The 27,224-nt window shown below is 38.4% G+C and overlaps 1 protein-coding gene across 1 annotated transcript in view; it reads left to right on the top strand.

The window, feature by feature from the left end:
* The window catches only part of LOC124606531 (glutamine-dependent NAD(+) synthetase), a 206,455-nt gene that overhangs the window by 92,014 nt on the left and 87,217 nt on the right, over window positions 1-27,224 (top strand). The window contains exons 9-11 of the mRNA XM_047138516.1: window positions 6,143-6,258; window positions 11,946-12,114; window positions 21,345-21,480. Of these exons, the coding sequence (XP_046994472.1) occupies window positions 6,143-6,258; window positions 11,946-12,114; window positions 21,345-21,480 (421 nt within the window). The remainder of the gene's footprint in view (window positions 1-6,142; window positions 6,259-11,945; window positions 12,115-21,344; window positions 21,481-27,224) is intronic.

Consider the following 27,224-nt stretch of genomic DNA (forward strand, 5'->3'; position numbering starts at 1 on the left):
ACCCCATGAAATCCACAACATAGTACATGATCAATTTTTCGCCAGAAATGAAAACTACAAATGGGCGAAGAACTGCATGACCACTTGATGAGGTGGAGGATCCACTTCATTCATTGTGGACATGGAGACTCACCAGACAATAATATGGGGATGTGCTTCCAAAGAAGATCAAAATCATGATATCACTACAGTGCAAATCCATATTTCACACCCCTGATATTGTGCTTTAAATGCCAGTGTTTCGTACATACGCCTTAACAGTGCACATGTGACAACAGTTTGTGGAGGCTGTGGCTGACCACTTGACAAAAATTAACCATGTGCGCTAGCATCTGTCTGTATCAGTTGCAGGAATGACCACCCTCCCTGACTCCTGAAGTGTGCTAACCTACTCAGTGAATGCAAAATACAGGGATTTAAGGTCACATATTGCCTCCAATATTTTGAAGCTCAGATAAAATATCAGCTTTTGCCGCAACTGTGGCTGCGGCATCACTGCTTGGGCAATTCTGCCAGGGGTGCAGAATCACCTCGGTATGGCTCCAGCTACAGATCCTAGCCTCCTGGCGCCAAATGTTGTGTAAACGAGTGGGCAGGAGGGGAGAGAGACAGCAGAGTTTGCTGAGATGCGGTGAAGGAAGTTATGCGTAAATTGCTCCATCCTCCGGGCCCACTGAAGCTGATCCTACGTGATGCTACAGCTAGGAACGAAGCGGAGGAAGGGAAACTGGTTGGTCATGTCACTGTGACTGCAGTTTTGAAGCTGGGGGTGTGGAGGGAGTAAGGACCACCTGACGCTGGCTCCTGGACCTGATCCAATGGCCCGGCTATTGACAGCACAGAGCAACATGGTGTCTGTGTAGCAGTGCAGTGGAAACTAGGCCTGATTACCTCTGGTCTGTGTCACCTGCACTACATCAGACTCATGTCATTCTCAGTCTGTTTGATATAATACTGAAAAAATTCACCAAATAAAATTAAACAATGGAAAATCCAGGATGGAATGTAATGATATTATGAAAAAAAATGCTACTCACCATAGAGCAGAGATGCTGAGTTGCAGGTAGGTACAACAAAAAGACTGTCACAACAGAGCTTTCGGCCAGTGAGGCCTTCGTCAAAAAATACACACATGCACGCACGCAAACGCAACTCACACACACAACTGCAGTCTCAGGCAACTGAAACCCCACTGCTACAGTGTGGTTTCAGTTGCTTGAGACTGCAATTGTGTGTGTGTGTGTGTGTGTGTGTGTGTGTGTGTGTGTGTGTGTGTTTAAGGCTTTACTGGCCGAATGCTCTATGTGTGACCGTCTTTTTGTTGTGCCTATCTGAGACTCAGCATCTCCACTATATGGTGAGTAGCAACTTTCCTTTGCATAATATTGTTACACCAAATAAAACTATATCACAAAATTTATGATGAGGGCCAGTTTCCTCTGGCCCTTGAAAACGAGTCGCTCTGAATCAAGCACAGTAAGAAAGAACACAAAGATTGCTACATCTGCTCCTTGGAAATGTATGTCTCTTCTTCCCATGTATGGACCAAGCTCCATAGTCTTTCAAATGAATAAAAGATAGGTTGAGGACATCTCCTTGTCCTATACTTCCTGTCATGCCTAATTATATAATGAACCTTTCACAGATTGGGAATTGCTTCAGGCTCATGACTCATCACACAATATACCCAGGCTCTAATTAGACTCATAATGAAGTAATCCAACATTTGGCTGGTACTCAAAGACTCAGTTACTTAGCGTCTCCAATAGTATTTGGGTAGTAGGTGTTTCCCCGTCACAGTGGTGAAACAGTACCATCATCTTAATACTTAAGCCACATCCATTGACAACTACTGACCATTTAGCCTCACCAGCATACTCTGCAAACTACCAAAAAGGAAGGTAGCCCAGTGATTATGCTATGTTATCGAATTGTAAAGCCTTTTTCCCCAGTATCTGCATGATTTCGAAGAGAGGCGTTCTGCAGTTGACCATCTGGTTAGATTGGAATCAACAACTTGACAGGCTTTTCTAAATACCAACACCTCATTGCAGTCTTTTTTGACTTACGTAAGTCATATGACACTCCAGAATCACATTTTACTTGCCCTTCATGACTCGGGCTTTGAAGGATCCCTACTAACTTTTCTTCATAAATTTTTGTCCCACGAGTTGTTTTAGAATTGGAAAATTACTCATCTCCCCACTGGTCTAAGAGTACAGAATCATGCAGGGCACTTTACTCAGTATTACACTGTTCCTCATCTTCATCAATGAGCTAGTGAGCTCTGTCAGACTGCTGCTTAACCATGCACCGTACGTTGATGACTTGGGCCTCCGCTCAGACCCTTTCTCATGACTTCCAGTTGTCTCCTGCAGAAACTCAAGTGATGCATTTCTGTCACCATACCACTGTCCATTCTGACCGAGACCTATAGGTGGATACTCAGTGCTTGGACATTATTACACAATCCCGACTTTTGGGGCTCCTCACTGATAAAAAGCTGATATGAGTGCCCCATGTCTCTACTTCTTTTCCCACGCTTCTTGGTGTACAGGTAATGCTACTCTTCTCCATGTAGATCCTAGTCTCATCTTACCTGAACTATGGATGCCATATTTATGACTCTGCTGCACATTCAGCTTAGAAATCATTGGCTCCAGTCCATCATTATAGAATAAGACTCTCCACATGCACCTTCAGGACTAATCCCATACAGTCTCCTTGCCAAATGGTGGGAGGTGGGAGGGGCTCTTTCCTCTTCATTTCCAATGATACAATTCATGTTCACTTGTTCAGTCACTATCTGATAACTTCCTGATCATCCAGCTTATCAAAACCTTTTTGCATACAAGGGTCATTAATCCCCTGTTACCTGGCTTTTGTGGAATTGCCAGTTGGAATATCCCTTGGAGACCTTCACCTAATCTCCTCAGAATGTGCTCCCCATGCTTTGCCACATAACTGCCCCATCCCCTGCTTTTGCAAGTACCTGGACCACAAATTAGAACTGATCTGTTTCAAGGTTCTCAAGTTTGTCACCGCATGAGCTTCCAGTGCTGTTCCACTCAGTTCTACAGGAGTATCAGGGTCCTACTATCATTTACACTGGAGATTCTAAAATCATGGTTAGGGCAGAATACACATTGCCTACCAGTCAGGAACAACATTTGTTGCTGGAAATGTTTAGTCTTTTGTAGTAGGGCTGATGGCTTATGTTCAGTTCAACAAACCACCTTCAGCCCCTTTTTATTTTGTAATGACTCAATGCGCAATCCGCAGGCTATTCATCAATGTTACTCTTTGACGTTAGTTGTACTGCCTGCTCAGTTATCTTTCTCTGGATCCAAAGTTATGGTCATCCCAGGGAATGAACTGGCCAGTTATTTGGCTAGAGAAGTGGTTACTCACCTATAATTTGTTTTGAACACCCCACGTGCATGTTTTTAGGTGCATATAAGACCTCTCATCATTCAGAGATGGAAAATCTGGTGGGCTATTGTCCCGTGTAATAAATGCCATGCTATAAAGGAGACTCCTGCTATTGGTGCGTGCTCCTCTTCCTGTTGCTCCCAGGAGTAGTCCACCATCCTATGTGGCCTCCGCTTTGATCATACTGGATTAACCAATAGATTTATTTTATATAACAAACCAGCCCTATGTTGTGATTGCAGAGCCTTGCAGACAGTAGCTCACATTCTGGTGGAATACCCCCGCCTCCTGGCTCTCCATGCTAAGTTTAGTTTTCTGGATTCTTTGCCTCCTAATATTCACAGACAATTCACAGGCAGTTGAACTGATTCTCCATTTTCTTCATGAAAAGTGGTTTGTATTCTCAGATATAATGTTCTAAACTACTTTCTGGGTTGGGTGAGGTTGTTTGGTATTGGTGTGTCTCCTGTAGCATTCTAGGTGTGGGGATCCTCAATTGCACCACCTTTGCCAGCTGCTGTGGTCAGTTTTAACTGCTTTTAGACATGGTTAGCCCTTTTTTTTCTACCCCATTCTGTTGTCTTTTTTAGAGATAGCATTTTGATGCTATACCCCTCTTTGACTGTAATGGTTCAGGGATGGGATGGCTGTGAGGGGATGAGCCCCATCTCATGCAGAGCCCCAGGGGTCACTCACTTGGCCTGACGCACCTGCAACCTAATTATTATTCTCGTCTTATTTTATAATTGTCGGAATAGCTAATGTCTCTTAGGTTTTTTACCTTCTTACATTTACTATTACTAATCTCCCAATTAAAAGGCTCACTGTCTTCTCTCTCACTCGTGTTGTCATGTGGTTGAGTGCAGGTGACTTTTCTCTTGTTGTAGATGACTATGGCAGATCCCTCATTTGCTCTGACATTTGTACTAGCCCATCCATCCCATATACTTTTACGTCCTTTTAAATTATGTCTCAGCTCTGTCATCAATATTGCTTTCAGGGCCTTGATTTTCCTATTCCTTTATACTTCGCTAATTCAGTCAAATTTTTGTCTGATGTCACTAACTGCAGATGAACTGCCTCTTGACCAAGGGACTGATGGTCAACTTTAGTTTATTAAATTCCAGTCAACCTAGAGTGTTTACTTGTTTTCACTAAACTGCATAAGACTGGTGCAATGCCCTTCAGTCATATTTCATCTGAATGTGTAATTTAACACTGTGTGGATGAAGTAGAAGACATTTATCAGTTAGTAGAACACACACCTTCAACAAGCACATACAAAATTCCTACACAAATCAAGAGTTCCACATGCAAGAATATAACAGACATTACATATGCATGGACTCTATGCGTATCATTTACAGCAGATTCAACACCTTCAAGGAAGAAATGAAAGAAGACAATTGAAATTTGGTGTCAGCTGATTTCAAATCATCAAATAATCTCATTAATACTTTTTACTGACGAAACCACTTTCACTCGTGATTATACTGGTAACATTCGTAACTCAACCTGGTTGCCTGACAAAAACCCACATGCTTTTTTGGAGAAAAATTTTCGAGAATGCATCTATGTAGAGACCACTATCCATATGTCGATTGATCAGTAGACCCATCCACATGTGTATGAGCAGTAAATCCATGTGTGTTCCACCAGTAGTAAACTGTATGCTTATCCAGATGTTTGCAAAACCACAGTCCATCAGTACACTGCAATGATAATGGGCTCACAGCAGACCAAGTCCACCAGACAGTTGTCAGTGGCCACATGTAGTTGTACTAGTGAGAGCTGTGGATGGGCTGGTCCTTACAACCAGTCTGGCAAACTGATTAGCCTATGAAGGGGGTCTGAAATACGTAGTGTAGTATGGTAGATTGGACCTGTTGTGTTACTGGTGTGTCTTCCAGAGCCCCATTACCTACATTTTGTTGAAAACTAACTTCCTTAATTATTGGAAGAGGTTCCTATGGCTACAAGCAGGGTACATTCTTCCAACATGAAGGGACCACTGCACGTTCTAGTGACACACAATCTAAACCTAAGATCTCCCAGAATATGGATCAATAGAAATGCTTAAATTTCTTGGCTGCCCAGGTCATGTGACCTTACTATCAAGTATTTTGCCTGTAGTGATTGTTGAAAGGTAAAGTCTGCAAAGTAAAAATTAACACATGAAATGAATTGATTGTTCAGATTATGAATAGTGCTGCCCTCATAAAAGAATAAAAAGACAACCTCGGAAGAGCTACAAAACTTGGAGCTGGAATTTATGAATATCAATTTTGAACTTAATCACTCACCTGTGCTACACATTCTATGACTATTTTGTTTGGTTCATACTGTATTTCTGTAACAAATAAAAATTGGACACATTACATGGAATGTTTTATTCGAAATGGTCTGCATTACCCTCTCCTAAAATGTTAACGGTTCCTCCTGAAACAGCCTGGACATTGTAATCAAAGAATGCCTGTTTGACATAAGGGGAAATATGTGGGGAAAAATTTTAGCAGAAAAATTAACACACACACATCAAAACCTGAGATGTTTAAATATAGGGGCATTGTGGAATGATAAGAAGGTGAAAGGAGAAACAAGTGTAGATTATTGTTTCTAGCTTATTTTCCTTAAGAAATTTTTCATATAGATTTACCTTTATATATTGTTGTATTTCTGATTTTTTAAATTTAAATTTTTTCTCATTTAGGAGGTCCGGCCAGGGTGGCTTCTTCCTGCCTCTTAGTGGCGGTGTTGATTCTTCCAGCTGTGCCTGCATTGTTTACTCAATGTGTACACAGGTAGTTTCGGCTGTACAAAAAGGAGGCAAGTCTCAGATATACTAAGTTACAGTTACCTGAAAAAAAAAAAAAAAAAAAAAAAAAAAAAAAAAAAAAAAAAAAAATTTTTATGCACTTATGGGATGGTAGATACCAGTTGTAATTGTGTATCAGTAAATATGTAGTGTTTACCTAGAGAAAAATCTAGAAAAACGGAAGGGAACTACTTTTTACTGTTGGTAGCACAGTGTTTTTTCTGCTGCCCAAGAGGCATTCTGTAACGCAGAGAGATATTGGTTGTTGGTACTAATAACCCCCCCCCCCCCCCCCCCTTTTCAAAGGAAGGAAGTCAAAAGTGTGTTTTTCATTCCAAAACCAATCAGGTTTGTTCATTCATAGTGTTCTGTAGATTCCATAACGGAGGATAATGTTCTGGAATGTGGAACAAGTCAAGATATACATCAACAAGAGATAATGATGTCATAAAAACTTCATGTATATTCTTTTTCAACAATTTTTTCTTTTAATATTTGAAATCAGATCAGCATTCACTCTGCTACAGAGTGAAAATTCATTCTGGAAACAGTCCCCTAGGCTGTGGTCAAGCCATTTCTCCACTGTACCCTGTTTTTCCAGAAGTGCTTATCTCACAATGTATATAAGAAAACTTTCACAAAGTTTGGAAGATAAGAGAGAGGATCTGACAAATGAAGTAGTGAAAGTGGGTCACGAGTCATGTTTGGATAGGCCAGTTAGTGGAGCACTTGTCTGTGAAAGGACACGTAGTTTCCATCTGTCAGGAAGTTTTGGCATTGTTGTTGTGTATATACAGTGTCATTGATATTCAGCCACTATGCCACTTGGAGTGCCAAATTAGTGATGCTAAGATGGTATAGGTAGTTTAAAAATGTCTTTAGCAGAGCATCTCTTATGCAGATGCATTGTTGCCTCAAAAACAGAACTGTAAATTCAGCTTCATGTTTTGTGAAAATTGTAGCACTAAAGGTTATCGACGTATGATATTGATCAGTTTCATGTTATTCTTCAGTCAAAACACTGGATTCATTCAGCTCTCCATGCCAATCTGTCCTGTGCAGGTATCTTAGTCTTCATATAACTGCTGGAACCTGCTCAGTTAGTATGTGTGTTATTTTTAGGCTGCTTAAATGTATTTCAAAATATTCTCTCACAAAAATTTGGTTGTTTGTGTATGTAAAATGTTGTGAATACCTCTCTTGCCACTTACAGCACTGAGTATTAATCACCTGAATATCGTCCGCCCCCTGGTAGCTGAGTGGTCAGTGCGACGGAATGTCATACCTAACAGCCCGGGTTCGATTCCCGGCTGGGTCAGAGATTTTCTCCACTCAGAGATTGGGTGTTGTGTTGTCCTTATCATCATCATTTCATCCCCATCGACACCCAAGTTGCCAAAGTGGCGTCAACTCAAAAGATTTGCACCAGGCGAACAGTCCAGTCGACGGGAGGCCCTAGCCACATGGCATTTCCATTTTTTTTACCTGAACATCAGTTGATGCAACATATCATCAGAGTTTGGCAAAAATGTGAAGTTTTCCTTAATTTCATTCTGTTTTTCATACTATTACAATTTTGGAATCTTGATATGTGAATTTAATTGTATTTTAAAAATGTGGTGGTCTGCAGTTCTAACATATTGTACAGCATTTTCCCATAAATTATACTGGAAATGTTGGGTAATAAGGAAGTAGTAAATGAGTGTGTCTGTTGACTTATGTTTATTTCTCATTCAGTTGTAAAAGAAGTGTGTTGTATGTGCAGTGCCTACTCAGTCTGAATGTAGTTATTGTTTGTCACCAGCACTAGGAGATTGGTTTGATACAATTCTTAATTCCTGTCAGTCGCCATGCAATACTTTCTAGTCCTTGTATGTCCCTCTTGGGTCTTTGTTCTTCTTCCAGGATAGCAAATGCCATACATTTCATAGTGTGTCTCTTGTCCAAGTTTAACATTTAGCTATCCAACATGTCCACATGCTATGCTTACTATCACCTTAATTTTATTTTTGTTTCATTGCATATTAATGTTGTCAGATAGTACAGGTTCCTTGACTGTAAAGTAGCATGTCTTCTATTTTAGCGACCACTGCTGCGTCACAAGCAAACTGTATCATGATGACCTTTTATTGATGACAAACAACTTCCACAATGAGATAGTCCTGTACTCAGCCTCATTCAGAATGGTTACTCTGATAAGCAGATTTGTCATACCTTGGAGTGTGGACAGTCACCAGAAACACATGAAGATGCATGTGAAACAGTTGCTTTCCTCCCTTGTGCTGGGAGTCTCTCTTCCAAAATTTGGAGGATTTAAAAAAAAATTGATATCAAGACTTTGTTCTGTCCACCAGCCAGAACTGGAACACTTCTTATCACTGTTAAGGATAATTTGGGGCCAAGGAAGACCAGGTGTATAAGATTCTCTGTTGCTGTAGCAAAGCTTATATAGGCCAAACAATTTGTACAGTCCATGATAGGCATACAGATAATGATCACCACATCAGACACCAACCATAAAAATCCACATTGGTCGAGCATGGTTTGCAGAAGGCTGTTGGGGAAACATGAGGAGATGTAGGTAGTTGCTGCCACATCTGTGTATTGGGACAGTGCCCTTAAGAAGGTGTTAGGGATTAAACTATTAGTTAACACATTATCTTATTGATTGGGTTTCCTTGAAGCAAGACATGGAGCTCTGTTTTAACATGTATTGTCTCTTGGCTACTATAACACGGTCGGCAGTGGATTTAGTGGTAATTGTCCTGATTGCAATATATATGTTACACACCAGTTGTGCTGTACTTGCACTTTGTTATGGGGAATAGTGGATGGTTTCTGGTACAGTAGGGTTCTGTGGCATTGGAGGAATTAACAGCTGTGACACCTCAGCAGTTCCTCTCCAGTTCCTCTCAGCATCTGAAGATGGCAGTGAAAATGCTGAAACATATCAGTTTAATTGGAGGATCCAGTTGCAAACCTGACAAACATACCATATGCAGGTAAAGCCTAAGTAGGTTCATCAGGATATGATGATGATTATAGCTGTATTCTTTTGCTTGAAACAAAATATAGACCATTTTACAAACCTTAACACAATATTGGCTGTTATTTTTGGTGAGAAAAGAAGGCTTTTTGAAAAGCTGACCCACTTCAGAAGTGTAAAGCTAGTTCTTTCATTGTTAGCAGTTACATTTAATTTGTAGGTACAGATTTCAGTATAACAAAATTCCGTTTATCAAGAATTTCTTTTCTTGTCTTGACATCTGCTTGAGAAAAAGGGGAAACCTGAATTTTAAGTTTTGTTTGGTGCACTGAATATGTTAAGTCTTTGTGCATTATTGTATTTTGGTTTCTGAACCACCACCTTCTCTATTTGTCGTATTTTTGATGCAAACCTCTTTCTGTTATGTGTCTGTTTGCCTCATCCTCTCTTCCCTATATTCCTTGCAGTAGTCTAACAGTTTTTTTATGTATCTCTTTAGTTTGTATGTCTTCTCTATTCTCATTGGTGTCTCATCATTTTAAATTCAAATTTCTGTCTTCCTTGAATATCATGTTCTACTTTGGTAGTAAATATATCCCAAATTTGCTGCTTTTACTTTGATTTGAAGTTTTTTCACTGTATTACTAACACTTCTGTATGTACAGAACAGAACTGAAAATATTACTTTCTGTTTCATCGTACCTCCATCCAGTTTGCTATGTATCAGTGAGTGTAGTAGATTGTCCAACTTCTAATCATAATCTATTCTAATGAAATTATTATTGTAATGGTAACAGAATAGAACACTAAAAATTATTGCTGGGTAGATGTTAGTATTGTGCCAAGCTTGTGTTCAGTCATATAAACTGAATTTAAGGGTAACAGTGGCTAATACTCCGCATCTGTATCTAAATTACCGTCAAAGACAGCACCATTTAGATATTGATGTAATAGCTTCCGTCACTTGTTCACTTTGTATATGTCTGTTTCTCGATTTTCAAAGAGACTGGAAGATGATTAATGTAATGACATACTTCCCATGGTTTTGAATCTTAATTTATGCATAAACAGTAATGCTGTAGTGTGATGTTACATTGACAATTAAGCAACCCTAGGTAGAAAGTTCAAAGAAGTAATGGAAAATGTGCAGAGAATATGCAAGTTTATCTCAAAAGATTTGAGACAGATTGTTTTGGAATTGTGGTTGTGTATCACATTGTCAGTCTGCTGTAAATAATTTCTTGAATTCATCATTAATAGTATATGTTGATTTCTGCAATTGCTCTTAGTTTGCGTTATTATAATGTGTAATATTTTATTAGTCTGGTGTTTATTTCCTCTTGTCTCCCTTCTGTGCCATGAGCTTGTGCTTTCTGGGTAGGAGAATTATTAGATTACTCCCCTTCATTATGGCATATCAGAACATGGTGTGAATGAATGAATCTGACTTGTTTGACAATGTTGAATTCGTATCACAATCAAGTTGTGCTGTAAAATAGCCCTTATCAAGGAGTTCTTCAACAGTGGTTGCTAATATTGAATGGTACTGGAAGACTTGGTTGGAAGACAAGCATCTTACAGGCAGATTACAAATAAGTTGAGCATCAAGTAATGTACATGGTGTCAGGAGATATGGTCGGTTTTCAATGATAGGACATGAACAGTCACTTAAAGCAAAAAAGGCTAGTAAATATGAGCCCTAAAGTGCACACTGTAAGAGTGAACATTTGTTCATCTTCACTAATGTGAAACACATCTTTGCTACTAAACAAGTTCTCATAGCTCTTAAGGTATGCAGTTTAGAGTCCATGTTTAACAGACTTTAGCATCAAATGATCGTTCCTGTCATATCCCTGAATGGTGACCATTCCTCTCGGGGACACACTGTGTAGTGAGAGGTTACCTTACTATCCATTGTCTGGTAACATTATTATTATTATTATTATTATTATTATTATACTATTTAACTGAATCATTATTTTCGTTGCAAATTCTAATTGTAGGCTTGTTGTTTGAAATCAGTAATGGTTGCAACAGTGTTTGCAGAAGCCAAGTGGATTAAAATTAATTTATGTAATTGAGATGATAGATTTCAAACATTCATAACCATTGTTTTCACAATGGAACCCTGAGTAGATTGGTTTTAAAACTGAATCTCTCAGTGACAGTGATGTTAAATATGAAAGTTACGTCAACTTGAATGAGATTTACAGAAAATTAATTAAATATGTTCTTGACTAACAAAACAACCTTGCATGTGCTCAGCATAATTTACAAATATCATACTGAATGTGAATTAAATGACCAAATACGAATATAATTCAAATTTCTCCTCACTTGAGAAGCTGTTATGTTTGAATTTTCTGCTTCTTTCAATTAATTCATTTGTTATTTACGTTGCACCAATATTGAAAAATAGGCAGAGGACTCTATATTTCAATTAATCAACCTGGAGAAGCAGTTTCTGTCTCCGTATCTAGATATTAAAAAGATTCAATAATTTTGGAAAACACAACTTGACACAAAACAGTATTATCTACTTTATATGGCTATTTTTCATAAATGTTGTTTTTGCATTGACAGAAGTGCAATGTCCTATACTAATTAACATGTTTATATTGGAAGGGTACATATGTTTTAATTCCTTCTTCACAGCTATTTGAGCTCTTACTCTTTAATTATTATTTATTGTAAGCTGTTTGGCATCTTCAGATCCACAGGTGCTTGCCGATGTTCGCAAAATCGTTTGTGATCCAGAATACACTCCATCTGATCCTAAAGAGCTCTGTAACAGGTTACTTGTGACATGCTACATGGGAAGTGAAAATTCTTCTTCACAAACAAAAAGTCGTGCCAATACACTCGCTCAGCAGATTGGCAGGTGAGTCACTAAAAGGTATCAGTTCTAATGACACTCGCGAAAACAGGCTTTTTTTTTTTTTTTTTTTTTTTTTTTTTTTTTTTTTTTTTTTTTTTTAACCTATTTGTGGAGTTTTGTATTTAATATTGACTGTAAGGACAGTTGGGAACTATCTGTGATTTTGGTTTTGTTAGATTAATGTATGATTTGGCCACAGTAGCGTGCATTTGAGTGTCTGTGTGTGTACTTTCTGCTAGAAAAACACCCAGAACTCGAAAGCTAATGAACACTGCTTTCTGTCGCACGTGTGTGTGCACCTCGCATCAGTCTACTGTAGATGAATGGTACCTTTCCCTTATTTTACTGATTGTGTAGTAGTGTAAGACTGTAACTACTGAAGCTTTAGAGGTCAGTCAGTGAACATCAGTTTTGTGTGTGTAGGACTGAATGATGTTATAAAATAATCATTGATTGGGTAAAACAGTTGTAGTGGCCATGGTTGCAGTGGCTACAGGGGAGAAACAGATTCTCTTTTAATAGATACTGAGGAAGGTCACTGCAATCATGCCCAAAAGATTGGTTTTATCCAGCTTGTGACTGTTATTTTGTAAAATGATGGGAACCTTTACTTTAAATGTTTGTTTACACAACATTTTAAAGTAGTTATATTATGTATGTTTTATAAATGTCAGTAATTTGAGACACCATGTTGTCATAAAATCTTTTGGTTTCAATGATTTGATTTGATTTATTTCATGTTCCATAGGTCCAACTGTGTTGGGTTCACAAGGACGTGGAACGAGTCAGTTTTTACAAATACAATATGATAATCTTATAGCATATGCAGACATTTGAGTACATAACTATATAAAAATTTATTCAGTGAAATCTTTGAGCAACAATACAGTAAAAAGAAAATACTTTGAAGCACTAAAGAAAACAGATACAGAGCACCCACAGATACAGAGCTCAAGTTAAATAACATTCTTAGTGGCGTTATGTCAACATGTATTATATAATATTAAAAGTTTACAATTTATTTAGTTAAAAATTCATATAGACTGTAAAAAGCTTTTTCTAGCAGAAATATTTGTAATGCTTTCTTAAACTTACTCTTGTTATGAATCTCTGTCTTTATTTCAGAAGGAAGAGCATTGAAGAGTTTTGTTCCAGTATAGTGGACACCCTTTTGCACCAAGCTCAAATTTCTATGCTCGATGTGTATGTCATTCTTCCTCTGTGTCTTATGCTCATGATAATTACTGTTTGGTTGAAATACAAACAAAACACATCAGAGAAAAAATATATTGGCATGTTTTTGCATATATTTTAAGTTTTCGAAAGCTGTTTCTACACGAGTCTCTTGGGCGCAATCCACATATAATTCTTAAAGCTCGCTTCTGTGCAATGAACACTTTCCTTGCTAATGGCTGGTTGCCCCAAAATATAATGCCGTATTCCATGAGTGAATGAAATAGCCATAGTATTCCACTTTTTCAGTGTTAGGTTCAACACATGTAGTGACAACCCGTAAAGCATATGTAGCAGAGCTGAGCCTCTTACAGAGATCTAAAATATGTGAAGACCAGTTCATTTTCTTGTCAATGTGCACTCCAAGAAATTTTGTTGTTTCCATTCTTTCTATTGGCTGATTACCATAGGTCACACTTATATCTCTCTCTCTCTCTCTCTCTCTCTCTCTCTCTCTCTCTCTCTCTCTCTCTCTCTCTCTTTTTCTGTTTTTGTGCAGAACTGAATAAAGCTGGTATTACTGGAATTGAATGAGACCATTCAGCTTGAACCAATTAACGACATCTGAGAGTATGTGATTAATGAGTTCCTCAAGATTACTATCTTTTCTACTGCTCATAAAAATTGTGGTATCAGCAGCAAATAATGTAAATGTACACGGGAGGCTTGTACATGATGGTAGATCATTTATAAAAACCAGGAATAACAGTGGCCAAAGAATTGAGGCCTGAGGCACTCCACATGTAATGGAACTCCGTTCAGAATGTGAGGAAACATCACATACTCCACCCGAGCTATACAAGACAACTTTTTGTTTTCTGTCTTGGAGGTTTGACTGTAGCCAATTGCCTGCAACACCACTTATTCCTACTGACTTTGCTTTATGCAAGAGAATCTGGTGATCAACACATTCAAACACTTTGGATAAATCACAGAAGACACCAAGTGCTAGCATTTTTTCATTAAGGGTTTCTAGGACTTCATTTGCAAGTGCATAGACTGCATCTTCTGTTGAATGGCCCTTTTGAAACCAAAATTGGCTTTTGCTGAGAACTCCATTCTTCATGAGATGATCAGTAATTCTTACATGTACTAGCTTTTCTAGAATTTTCGAGAAAGCTGTCAGCAAAGAGAGAAGTCGATAGTTAGTTAGTTCAGCTTTAGCGCCCTTTTTGTGCAGGGGCTTCACAGTGACATACTTAAGTCTACTGGGAACAACATCTTCCTGAAGGGAAGCATTAAAAATATGACAGAGAATGTCTCTTACCCACACACAAGAATATTTCAGTAAATTAGTAGATACATTATCCACCCCTGCAGAGTTCTTACTTCTTAGGGACATGATGATTTTTTAAATTTTTTTCTACAGTGACAGGATTAAGGTACATTTCTGAAATTGTGTTTGAATATACTGCTTGACAAAGAGTTATAGCTTCATCAACATTGGGCTTGCAACCAATCTGTCGAGTTACTGATAGGAAGTGTTTATTAAAAATCTCAGCCACAGTTTTGGGGTTATCTACTATGGTACCTTCATATCTGATTTTTATTTACATCTTCTTTGCTTGTTGTATCTCTTCCTGTTTCTTTTTTTACAATGCTCCAAATTGTTTTTATTTTATTATTAGAATTATCTATTTTCTTCTCGTAATAAAGGGCTTTTGATTTCCTTCTTTAAAATTTTACAGTATAACCTATAGTGTTCCCATTTTTCTACATCTTTACATAATCTTATTGCAACATAAGTTTCCCTTTTGGTTTTCCATAACTATTTTATACCTTTTGTAATCCAAGGCTTACTTACACAATTGGAAGCACTGTTTCTGACCTATTTCTTGGGAAATATTTCTTCAAGAGCACAGAATTCATTTATAAAACAGTTAAATTTATTTTCAACATTATCATGGCTATATACTAAAGACCAATCCATTTGCTGCAACCTATGGTTGAAAGTTTCTTTTGCCTCTTCATTCATTACTCCTATGAATTTCCGTTGAGGAAATTCTGTTTTGAACAGATTACCATCATTAAGAGTGAGAATTTGTCTATCATGATCTGATAGCCCACTTGTAACATGCCTGACAGTATAATTCTGATGTCTACTTGCATATAAAAAAATGCTATCAATCATAGTTTGGGACTCGGATGTAATTCTTGTTGGGAAGTTTATTACTGATATCAGATTATGTAAGGTCATCACAATCTCAAAGTCAATTTTATTCTTATTTTCTGTCAAAGTTTATATTGAAATCACCCAAAACTACAATATCCTTTGCTTTTGGAAGTAACCCTGACAGAAGGAGTTCCATTAAATGTAGAAAAGTCTTTGTCACCTGAAGGATCCCTGTAGACAGCCAACACTATTATTGTGTAGAATTTAGTTATTATTTCTGTTGCACATGCCTCAAATTGTGTTGCACATGCCTCAAATTGTTGTTCCACACAATATTTCTTAATATCTATAGCTTTGTATGCTACACTATCCTTAACATAAATTGCTACTCCACCTTTGTCTTTATTTTCCCTACAGTAGTATGTTACTAAACTATAACTTACTGTAGATGGCAAGGTACATTTATCAGTAACATGGTGCTCAGTTAAGTACACCTTTTCATTAACATTAATAAGAAGTTTGATCTGTTTTGTTTAAGAGGCCCCTTATATTTTGATGAAAGAAAGAGATGCCTTCCTCTTGCTTTTTCATTCTATTAGTGCTGTTACCTGACTGAGAATCCATTGGAGTCTGTCTTGAGACAGGAGAGAGGAGACACTTCACACTACTTACTGTTGTCCCTTCTTTTTCTTCAGGCCCACACATAAAAAATCGTTGAGATGAGGAGGCGGCTCAGCATTTCTTCTGGCAGGCCAACTACCCGGCTACGAATTTTCCACATAAAAATTATTCTGTCTGGTATACCAAACTGTTAGTCCTGCTTCCTTCAGGTCTTCTTTCACTCCACTGATTCATTTTATTATTTCAGTTTTAACTTCACAACATTTTTCAAAGAATTCAATGACCCATCTATTGAGTTGGTGCATAAGTTTGTAGCATTTTTCCATAAATTTAATAAACACAATAGATACACATAAGAGACTTTAATCATCAATAATACATTCTCCTTCACTATTTACAATGGTCTGCCAATGCGTTTCAATTCCATAACTGTAGAAATCATGTGGTTTTGAGGCAAAGAATTCATTGAGCCATGTTCAGAGCGCATTTTCATCTGGAAATGAAGTTCCTTGAAAGTTGTTCAGTAGAGAATGGAAAATGTGAAAATCTGAGGGGATCGGGTGAATAAGATAGGTGCGAAATGAAGTCCCAACCCAACTCCTGAATAGAGTTCTTTGTCAGTACAGCAGAATGTGGGCAGATGTTATCATGGAGTATCATCACTTCACACAGCCTTACTATACTGTTGCTGTTCCCCCAGATGCATAACATTATCTTTTGTGCATGGGTGCAGGTCTTTGTACAGAGAGTTCCTGCTTTGTTTGGGCTTAACTATTCCTTTCTTTTTCTTATGTTAGCATAAAAACCCCATATCTCATCACTGGTAATGATACAGGGTAGGAATGGTATGAGCAAACAGAGATACATATATGGCCACCCACTGATTTGTGTGATTTTTGTTTAAGCGTATGGTACCATAAACCTCATTAGTGAACCTTCCCCATTGCTTGCAAGTGAACCTTCCCCATTGCTTGCAGATATCACACAATGGTGGGATAATTACAGTTCCTTAAATTCCAGTTCTTGAGTACACTAATGTGGATCATTGTGGATTAATGTGTTTAAGCAATCTTATCGAACCCTGAACATGGAGAGTCACTAATGTCAAAATGACCCTCCTTTAAATGAGAGAACCATTTTCTTGTCATGTTCCGTCCAGTGGCATTATCTCCATACATGACGCAAATGTTTCTGGCTACCTCCATTGCTGTCACCCCTCTATTGAGCTTGAACAGAAGAATATGTGAAATGTTCCAATTCTCCACTTGGCATTCTATTTTCTAGTGTTCACAGCTCCATTCACTACCTCCAAATGACAAAAGGACAATATGTAAATTAAAATAGCAACAGTGAACTATAAATAAAAAATAACAGTGTATAAATAAACCCATAGCAAACGGAACCAACATACAAAACGCAAACGCCAAAGACTTATGCACCAATGTAATAATAAAAAAGTTCACATACTCTTCAGTTTCTTTATTTATTAGTAGTTTGTATGTTCCATCTTCAGTATGACTTGAACCTAAAAGTTTCCCAATAAGCTCAGTTCCTTTTAAGTTTTAATACATCCATATTTTGATAGACTCCTCAGTTATACTGTTTCAGAAGCTTTAAGCCAGCATTAAAATACTAATCTTGTTCTAAAATCTATTTCAGGCTGTCCTCAGTGACAGCTGATTTGATTAGCTTGTTCAGTCGGGTGTGGCACCATTGGTCTTTGTATTGCTTGTCAACATCTGTCCCCCACATAAACATTCTGTCTTCATCACTTTGGTTATCTGTGAAGGGCACTTTTTATCACAATAACAATGTAAGTGACTAATTATGAGAGAGACAGAGACAAAAAGAAAATACATAATTTGTTGGATGGTGTTTTAATGTGAAACTTGGTAGAGGATAGTATGGAGGAAGGCTGTTCTGTAAATGAATATCGCCCATTATAGTTGCTAGATAAAATATTATTGCAATGGTCAACACAATAACAGTGAACAGTTTCTTCTTGTGTAATATTAGTTCTTAGAGTGAGCAATTACGTATATGTTGCACTTATTTAAACTATTGGCTTTGAATCATGTATTTCTAATCAGTCATTCAGCAGAATTGAAGATGCAGTCAGCGATAGTTCGTGCAGGAAAAGCATGTTAATGAGTTTCTTGATATTTTGAATGCATAACTTCCAGCGTATTTCATAAAAAAGGAGAAAGTTAATGACAGATTGCGAATCGTTGTTAGCACATGCTTGTAATGGATCTATGGGATGGATGCTACCCTCAAAGAGAATGTAGATTTTTAAAGGGGAAGAAAGTGTCTCTTTATAGTTAGTGGATCAACATGGAGAAATACTTTGATATATGCAATTGTAGTAATATTATTGTAGTTTCTCCTTTGATTGCCTCTACATGGCTACTCTGCAAATCACATTTAAGTGCCTGGCAGAGGGTTCATTGAACCACCTTTACAATTCTCTATTACTCCAATCTCATATAGCGTGCGGAAAAAATGAACACCTGTATCTTTCCATGCGGACTCTGATTTCCCTTATTTTATTATAGCAATCATTTCTCCCTATGTCGGCTGGCATCAACCAAATATTTTTGTATTTTGAAGTAAAAGTTGGTGATTGAAATTTGGTGAGAAGATTCCATCGCAGTGAAAAATGCCTTTGTTTTAATTATGTCCACCCCAAATCCTGTATCATTTCAGTGACACACTCTCTCCTATTTCGCGATAATACAAAACATGCTGCCCTTTGAACTTTTGTGACATACTTCATCAGTCCTATCTGGTAAGAATCCCACTTCGTGCAGCAGTGTTCTTAAAGGATGGACAAGTGTAGTATAGGGAGTCTCATTAGTAGATCTGTTACATTTTCTAAGTGTCCTGCCAATAAAATGCAGTCTTTGGTTAGCCTTCCATACAACATTTTCTGTGTGTTCCTTCCAATTTAAGTTGTTTCTAATTGTAATTCCTAGGTATTTAGTTGAATTTCCAGCCTTTAAATTTGACTGATTTATCGTGTAACCAAAGTTTTAAGAGATTCCTTTTAGTACTCATGTGGATGACCTCACACTTTTTGTTATTTAGGGTCAGTTGCCAGTTTTTGCACAATACAGTTGTTGTTGTTGTTGTCTTCAGTCCTGAGACTGGTTTGATGCAGCTCTTCATCTCCATGCTACTCTATCCTGTGCAAGCTTCTTCATCTCCCAGTACCTACTGCAACCTACATCCTTCTGAATCTGCTTGGTGTATTCATCTCTTGGTCTCCCTCTACGATTTTTACCCTCCACACTGCCCTCCAATGCTAGATTGGTGATCCCTTGATGCCTCAGAACATGTCCTACAAACCCATCCCTTCTTCTAGTCAAGTTGTGCCACACTAAAAGTATATTTTCTAATACAGGTATATTTTCTAATTCGTTTTGAAATTTGTTTCGATCTTCTGATGACTTTACTAATCGATAAACGACAGCGTCATCTGCAAACAACCTAAGATAGCTGCTCAGATTGTCTCCCAAGTCATTTATATAGATAAGGAACAGCAAAGAGCCTATAACACTGCCTTGCGGAATGCCAGAAATCACTTCTGTTTTACTCAGTGACTTTGTCAATTAATACAAACTGTGACCTCTCTGACAGGAAATCATGAACCCAGTCACATAGCTGAGACAATAGTCCATATGCATACAATTTCACTACAACCTGCTTGTGTGGTACAGTGTCAAAAGCCTTCTGGAAATCCAGAAATATGGAATCAGTTTGAAATCCCTTGTCAGTAGGAATCGACACTTCGTGTGAGTATAGGGCTGTTAGTGTTTCACAACAACGATGTTTTATAAAACCATGTTGACTGTGTGTGTCAATAGACCGTTTTCTTCAAGGTAATTTATAATATTTGAACACAATATATGTTCCAAAATCCTGCTACATATCGACATTAATGGATTACTTGTACTATATTTCTTGAATATTGGTGTGACCTCTGCAACTTTCCAGTTTTTGGGCACGGCTCTTTCATAAAGTGAACAGTTGTATATGTTAAGTTTGGAGCTACTGTATCAACATACTCTTAAAGGAAACTAACTGGTATACAATCTGGACCAGATACTTCTTTTGTTAAGTGATTTAATTTGCTTCACTACTCCGAGGATATCACTTCTACGTTTCTCATGTTGGCAGCTGTTCTTGATTCGAATTCTGGAATATTTACTTCATTTTCTTTTGTGAAGGAATTTTGGAAGGCTTTGTTTAATAACTCTGCTTTGGTGGCACTGTCTTCGATAGTATCTCCATCAGTATTGTACAGAGAAGGCATTAATTAAAATAATATATGCAAATTTATAATTTGATTGACCCATGTCTACATCAAGATTTATCAGAAACAGGTAGTATAGGTTTGACTTCATGGAGCATCATCTTCCTTACAAATAACATGTTTGAAATTGTTCACAAATAAAGTAACAAAGCTCCAAATTTATATTGAGGATGTGTCTAATTTATAACTTTTAAATGACTGTCATGACGTTTTGAATATCTTTTACCTTTGCATTATGATGTCCAGATTCAAGACATCTGTACAGATGGTTAATGATGTCCTTTTTTTATAAACTTGAAACTACTTATGTTACATTCAAGCAATGACAGAAACAAGTGGTTTGTTAAAGTTTTAGTCCATTACACACTTTTCATCTGTTACAAAGTTCCAATGCAGTAAATTCTCCATTCTCTAAAGAATACTGAGCGAGGTGGCACAGTGGTTAGACACTGGACTCGCATTCGGGAGGACGACGGTTCAATCCCGCGTCCGGCCATCCTGATTTAGGTTTTCCGTGATTTCCCTAAATCACTCCAGGCAAATGCCGGGATGATTCCTCTGAAAGGGCACGGCCGACTTCCTTCCCCATCCTTCACTAATCCGATGAGACCGATGACCTCGCTGTCTGGTCTCCTTCCCCAAACAACCCAACCCCAACTCTAAAGAATAGTACAAGGTGAATTTTTTTTCGGAGTGGGAAGGGAGGGAGAGCCCAATGAAGGAGTCGGGTTAGGAGAGACATTGAAGATGAAGCTTAATGGAGGACTCTTGTCACAATAATTATATTTTTTCCCACAGTAGTCTTTGCATTATTGTACTAACAGATATATAGTTATAAAATCATATATTCCTGTTGGCAGACAATCACTTCATTATATCTTAATTGAAAATATGTGAATATATAAAAATAAGTAAACTAAGCTGATCCGAATAGTAATTTCCCTTTTCCAGCTACCATACGAATATATGCATCGATGTTGCTGTGTCTGCTGTGCTTGGCATATTTACGTCAGTGACGGGTCTTGTTCCAAGATTTGGCTGTCGGGGTGGAAGTGCGAGAGAGAATTTGGCTTTGCAAAATGTACAGGTATGTATGAAGTCTTGACAATTTGGGTTGGCATGCAAGTAAACCAAAGTCGATAGAGGTTGATTTAAAGTTTAAATACGTTCTCATCATAAACCATGTACTACCCATATATACAAATTCCTCAGTGAAGTACAGAGTAATGTAAATTAGAGCAAGAAGATAAAGTAAGAAAACAGTGTGCAAACTAAAATTTTAAAAAAATTTTGAGAGAAGGAAGGGCAGTAAGTAGAACATATTGTAGGTAGATATGGTAGTGGAAAGTTCTAGATGAATGTAAATAATTTAGGAGCAAAGGTAACTCATCAAATAGTAGAGGCTTTCAGTTTCAACAGGCACACAAACAAGATTGTAAATGTTGCCAGCTTTTGAATGACTCATTTTTGAAGCTAGAGTACACATATATGACCACACCAGCATAGTTACATTGTGCTGGCTGAAAACAGTGTGGTGAGACTGCAGTGTTTTGTGTCTTGACTGGTGTGATAATTTGTGTTTGGTGAAACATGTGAGAGGAGAAAGGCAGAGAGGATTGGGGACGATTGCTGATAGCTGTGAGGGAGGCAGGAGGTGCATAGGATTGGAATACAACATGTTACAAGTACATAAGTACTGATGTGCCCGTGCAGTGCATGGTGATGACGACATCATCAAGGAGTATGTAGGGAAACAGAATAGAGGGAAGTGACACTTGGGAAGAGATCATGGGTGCCGAATGAGTAAAATTTGTATCCTGAGGCAGGGCAGGGATAAGTGTGAGGGCAGATTGCGAACAGAGATTGATGCCAGGAAGATTACAGGAATGGAGGACGTGTTTTCAAGGACAACTCCCAACACGTAGTTCAGATAAACTGATGAATTTGGGTGAGGGAAGATCCAGATGTGTACAGGTTGTGAAGCAACCATTGAAATTAAGCATATTGTGCTCAGCACGTTGTACCACCACTAGATAAGATTTGCTCTTCTTGGCCATAATTTGGTAGTGGGCTTTCGTTTGGGAGGACAGCTGGTTGGTCGTGCCAACATAAAATGCTGTGAAAACTGCAGCATAGCTGGTATGAAAGACTGCTTTCGCAGGTGGCTCTGCTTCTGGTGGGTTAGTATAAGCCTCTTACAGCATATATGTGTATGAGACAAGTCTTGCACCGAGGTCTTCCCCAGGGATATAACTCATGTGGCAAAGGGTTAGATGTGGATTAAGGTTAGATGAGGCTATTGCATAGATTGTTAGGGCAACAGAATACCACTTTAGGAGGATTGGGAGGAATTGTGGGTAGGATGTTCCTCATTTGCGGATACAGTGATAAACAGTTGAAGCTGTAGCAAACGATATGGTTCAGTTGGTCCAGTCAGGGATGTTTTTAGGAGGGGAGGATGGGCGGGGGATGGAGTAATTAAATATTGTTGGCCGAGTCTAGTGGTGGTTTTAAAGAGAAAATACTCATTATGCTTCTTGGGGATCTCCTTAAATCCGTTGCTTTAACTACTTCTGCCTGGAAGCCAGGTTCTCTTGTAGATCTGGAAGCACTATAGATTGACGTGTTTGTAGAATAATGTAGATGACAAAATGTTTCGTATGTTATTTTCATAAATAATAGTCCTAGATACCTTGCTGCCATAAATTTACAACGTTCATGCAGTGAAATACATTTCATTTGTACGTAACTCCAGAAAACTTAACATTTTTCCTTCCTGCCGCCACACACACATGTATGCAAGACAACTGCCCCCGCTTAACATCATTCCAAAGTACACCAGTAAAGATACGAGGGTTGTCCTCAAAGTAAGTTCCATTTGGTTATATAAAACAAATGTGTACAGATACAGAAAAAATATTTATTGTACAAAAATCTACAACTTTTAAACTAGTTTTCTACATAGCATCAGAAATTTTGTAGGCACTTGTCATAGCTTGGCACAAGTTTTTGTATCCCTTCTTCATAGAAGGTTGCTGCCTGTGTATTCAGTCATGTGGTAACATGTTCTTTCAACTCGTCATAATCATTGAAGTGTTGACCACCAGGGACAGATTTTAGGTGTAAGAAGAGATGAGTCACTAGGAGCGAGGTCCGGGCTGTACGGAGGACAATCAGACACGTCCCAGTGAAATTCCCTTAAGAGTTGTTTGGTCATGTTTGCCGTGTGAGGTCGGGCATTATCATGGAAAAAAACACCACCTTTTGACAGTAAACCTCGGCGCTTGTTCTGTATTGCACGGCACAATTTGTTAATGGTCTCGCAGTAAACATGTGCATTGATTGTTTGGCCTTGTGGTAAGTAATCAATCAGCAAAATGCCTTTTCTGTCCCAAAAAATGAGTAACAATTTCATGACTTAGTGATTGTGAGATTTGCGGAACTTCCATAGCAAGGGCATTAAGTATAAACTTACGGTTGTGTTTAGTCTTCTCTTCAATTGTGTGAACCAGTTCATCAGTAACCACAGACAGGTGTCCACTTTGTTCTTCATCGTGCACTTGATCACGTCCTTCAGTGAACAGTCTGATCCATCTTCTAACCATTGAATCACTCCTAGCATTTTGTCCATATACCTCGCAAATTTGCCAATGAATTTCTTTTAGTTTAACTTTCTTTGCATTTAGAAAACGAATCACAGATTTGTTTTCACACACGGTGGCATTTTCAATTACGGCTGACATTATAAAGAAGCACTACAAAGCACACGTCAGCAGCAGCAATCTGAAAATGGTATACATGTCTTCTCCTTGAGTCAGAGGAACTGCCGCGCATGCTCGGAACTGCGATCGTAGTGCTGCCACAGATAGAAATAGAAATGGAACTTACGTTGTGGGCGACCCTCGTATATTAATACTAACACCGAAACATAGAACATTAAATCGAAAATAATTTACAAAAAATGAAATTCACTTAACAGTACAATACAACAAATGTGTTAATATATATCACATAAACAAAAATATATATCTTTTTGTAGTACAGCAATTTTATGAACTGTGTTTGTTTCTTTTTTTTTTTTTATCACGGGGGTTAATTGTGTTGGCACGACATATTATACAGTCAGAGTTTAAAAGATTTCAAATAAGATAGAAAATAGAATAAAACCATAAATTTGTGAATATACATGGTCCAAACTGCTTATTGCTCGTTACGGTAGTTGAAGGATTGTGTAAGGACATGGCTCAGGAAATCTGTCTGTGGACTAGGTTTGGGCAAGAAGGAAAATTCTTATCACTGCAGATGGGTTGTCCACAGGTGGCCAGATTACATGGGAGTGATTTTCCAATGTGTAACAGATGCAGCTGCCAAAATGTGACCACTGTTGATGGTTAGTGGGCTTGATATGGACAGAAGTATGGATGGAACCATCAAAGAGGAGGAGGTTAACATCCAGAAAGGTGGCACATTGGGCTGAAGAGAACAGAATGGAGGGAGTGGGGGAGAAAGTGTAAGACCGTGGAATAATGATATGGTGTCTTAACCCTGGGTCCAAATCATGAAGATATCACAGTGAACCTGAACCAAATAAGGGGTTTGGTTTTTAGGGAGACTAGAAAATTTTCCTCTAGACAGTCCATAAATGAATTAGCTTAGGAGGTTGCCATGAAAGTACTCATGGTCATGCTGCAGATTTGTTTATGTATCTTCCTCTCAAAGGAGAAGTTGGTATGTTTGAGGATATAATTAGTTGGATGTATAGGGAGTAAGCAGTAATCCAGGTGGTAATGGAATGGGAAAAGGAGAGAGTCATTGAAGGAAGTAGTTCATAACTTCAATATGGGATTCTAGACTCAGGCTTTTGTTCGAGATGTTGGTTGACAAGATTGAAGATCCTCTCACTGAGAGCACAGTATCAATCTACAGTGTGGTGTCCAGGATTGTTAGGTTTATGGATTTTGGGAAACATGTAGAGGATGGATTTGTGGGGGTCAGTGGATTGAAGAGAGAGATGAATTTGGAAGAGAGATTCTGCGATGTGAGTGGGGTTTGTTCTTTAAATTCTTTTACCAATCTTGATGTCACAGAATCCTCAACTAGGCAGAAAGATGAAAAGATAAGATAACTTCCATACTACAAGGATGGTTTGAAAAGTTCTCAGAATCACGAGAGGTCAGTCTAGCACAACGAGTTGTTCACGTGATATTCATTTGACTGTTGCCTGTAAACATGTGCCACATCAGTGCTCTTGGAAGAAAGCTGTCATGGTGACATGGCTCTGTTGTCGTTCCCGCATAGTGATTTGCGAAGATGGAAAAAGTTGAGATTCGAACAGTAATTAAGTACTTTGTAAAGAAAAGTATGAAAGCAAAGGACGTTCATGTCGATTTCCAGAATACACTGGGGGACTCTGCTCCTTCATATTCAGCTGGTGCCAAGTGGACAAATGAATTTAAATTTGGTCGGGAGAGTTTAGATGGTGATCCACGCAGTGGTCAGCCAAGGTGCGTCACTACTCCAGAAGTCATTGCAAAAGTGCACAAAATGGTCATGAAGGCATGCCGATTGAAAGTGCATGAAATTGCTCACACTTGCCAGATGTCATCTGAAAGAGTATATTGCATTTTAACTGAAGAATTAGAAACGAAAAAATTATCTGCAAGATGGATGCCGCGACTCTTGACGCTGGATCAAAAACGCATGAGAATGGACATATTGGAACAATGTTTCTCCCATTTCAGGAGAAGCAAACGAGATTTTGTGTGCCAGTTTGTGACCACAGATGACCACAGGTGAAACTTGGGTGCATTATTATACCCCAGAGGCAATAAAACGGTCAAAGCAGTAGAAAGATGCTGGTTCTTAGCCACTAAAGAAAGCAAAGACAATTCCTTCAGCGGGAAAGGTCATGGCATCAGTGTTCTGGGATGTGAAGGGGATTCTGTTTGTATATTATCTCCCCACTGGGCTAACAATTGCTGGAGAATACTATGCTAAACTCCTTGACAAATTGCAACAAAAGATACGTGAAAAAAGGCCAGGTTTAGCAAGGAAGAAAGTCATCTTCCATCAAGACAATGCGTGCTTGCACACATGTGCCGTTGTCATGGCAAAATGGTATGAATTGTTGCCATGTCCACCTTATTCACCTGATATTGCTCCATCAGACTTCCATCTCTTCCCAAAACTGAAAATTTTTCTTGGTGGACGAAGATTCACTTCATACGAAGAATTGATAGCTGGAGTTAACAACTATTTTGCAGGCCTGGAGGAAACTCATTTTTGAGATGGGATAAAGGCACTGGAACATCGTTGGACCAAGTGCATTAATCTAAAAGGAGACTACGTGGAAAAATAAAAAAGTTTCAGTGATGTAAGTACGAGGGTTATTCCAAAAGTAAGGTCCGATCGGTCGCGAAATGGAAACGACTATGAAAATCCGATAAAGCTTTGCACAGATGTGTTGGGTAGTGTCTCTAGTATAACCCCAGTTAGCATCACGTCGCTCTTCTCATTTCTGAGCTCGCAGTGAGTGCGTAAAGATGTCTAGAAAATAGTGTCTGCCGCCAAGTACGAGGGCCTGGTGAGAAATTTCGCCTGAAGCTATGCAGCCAACATTACATAACTGTCGTGCTGTTTCGTCTTCACGACAATTCTCAGCCGCATTCTGCAGGGGCAATGAAGATGCTCCTGCATCGTTTTCAAATGGAAATGTTAGATTACCCACTATACAGTCCGCAATTGTCTCCCCCTGAGTTTCATCTCTGGTCACATGAACCGCTGTCTTTGAAGACAACATTTTGACACAGACAACGAGGTGTAGGCCAGCGT

Source organism: Schistocerca americana, chromosome 3 (assembly GCF_021461395.2).
Source record: "Schistocerca americana isolate TAMUIC-IGC-003095 chromosome 3, iqSchAmer2.1, whole genome shotgun sequence".
NCBI lineage: Eukaryota > Metazoa > Arthropoda > Insecta > Orthoptera > Acrididae > Schistocerca > Schistocerca americana.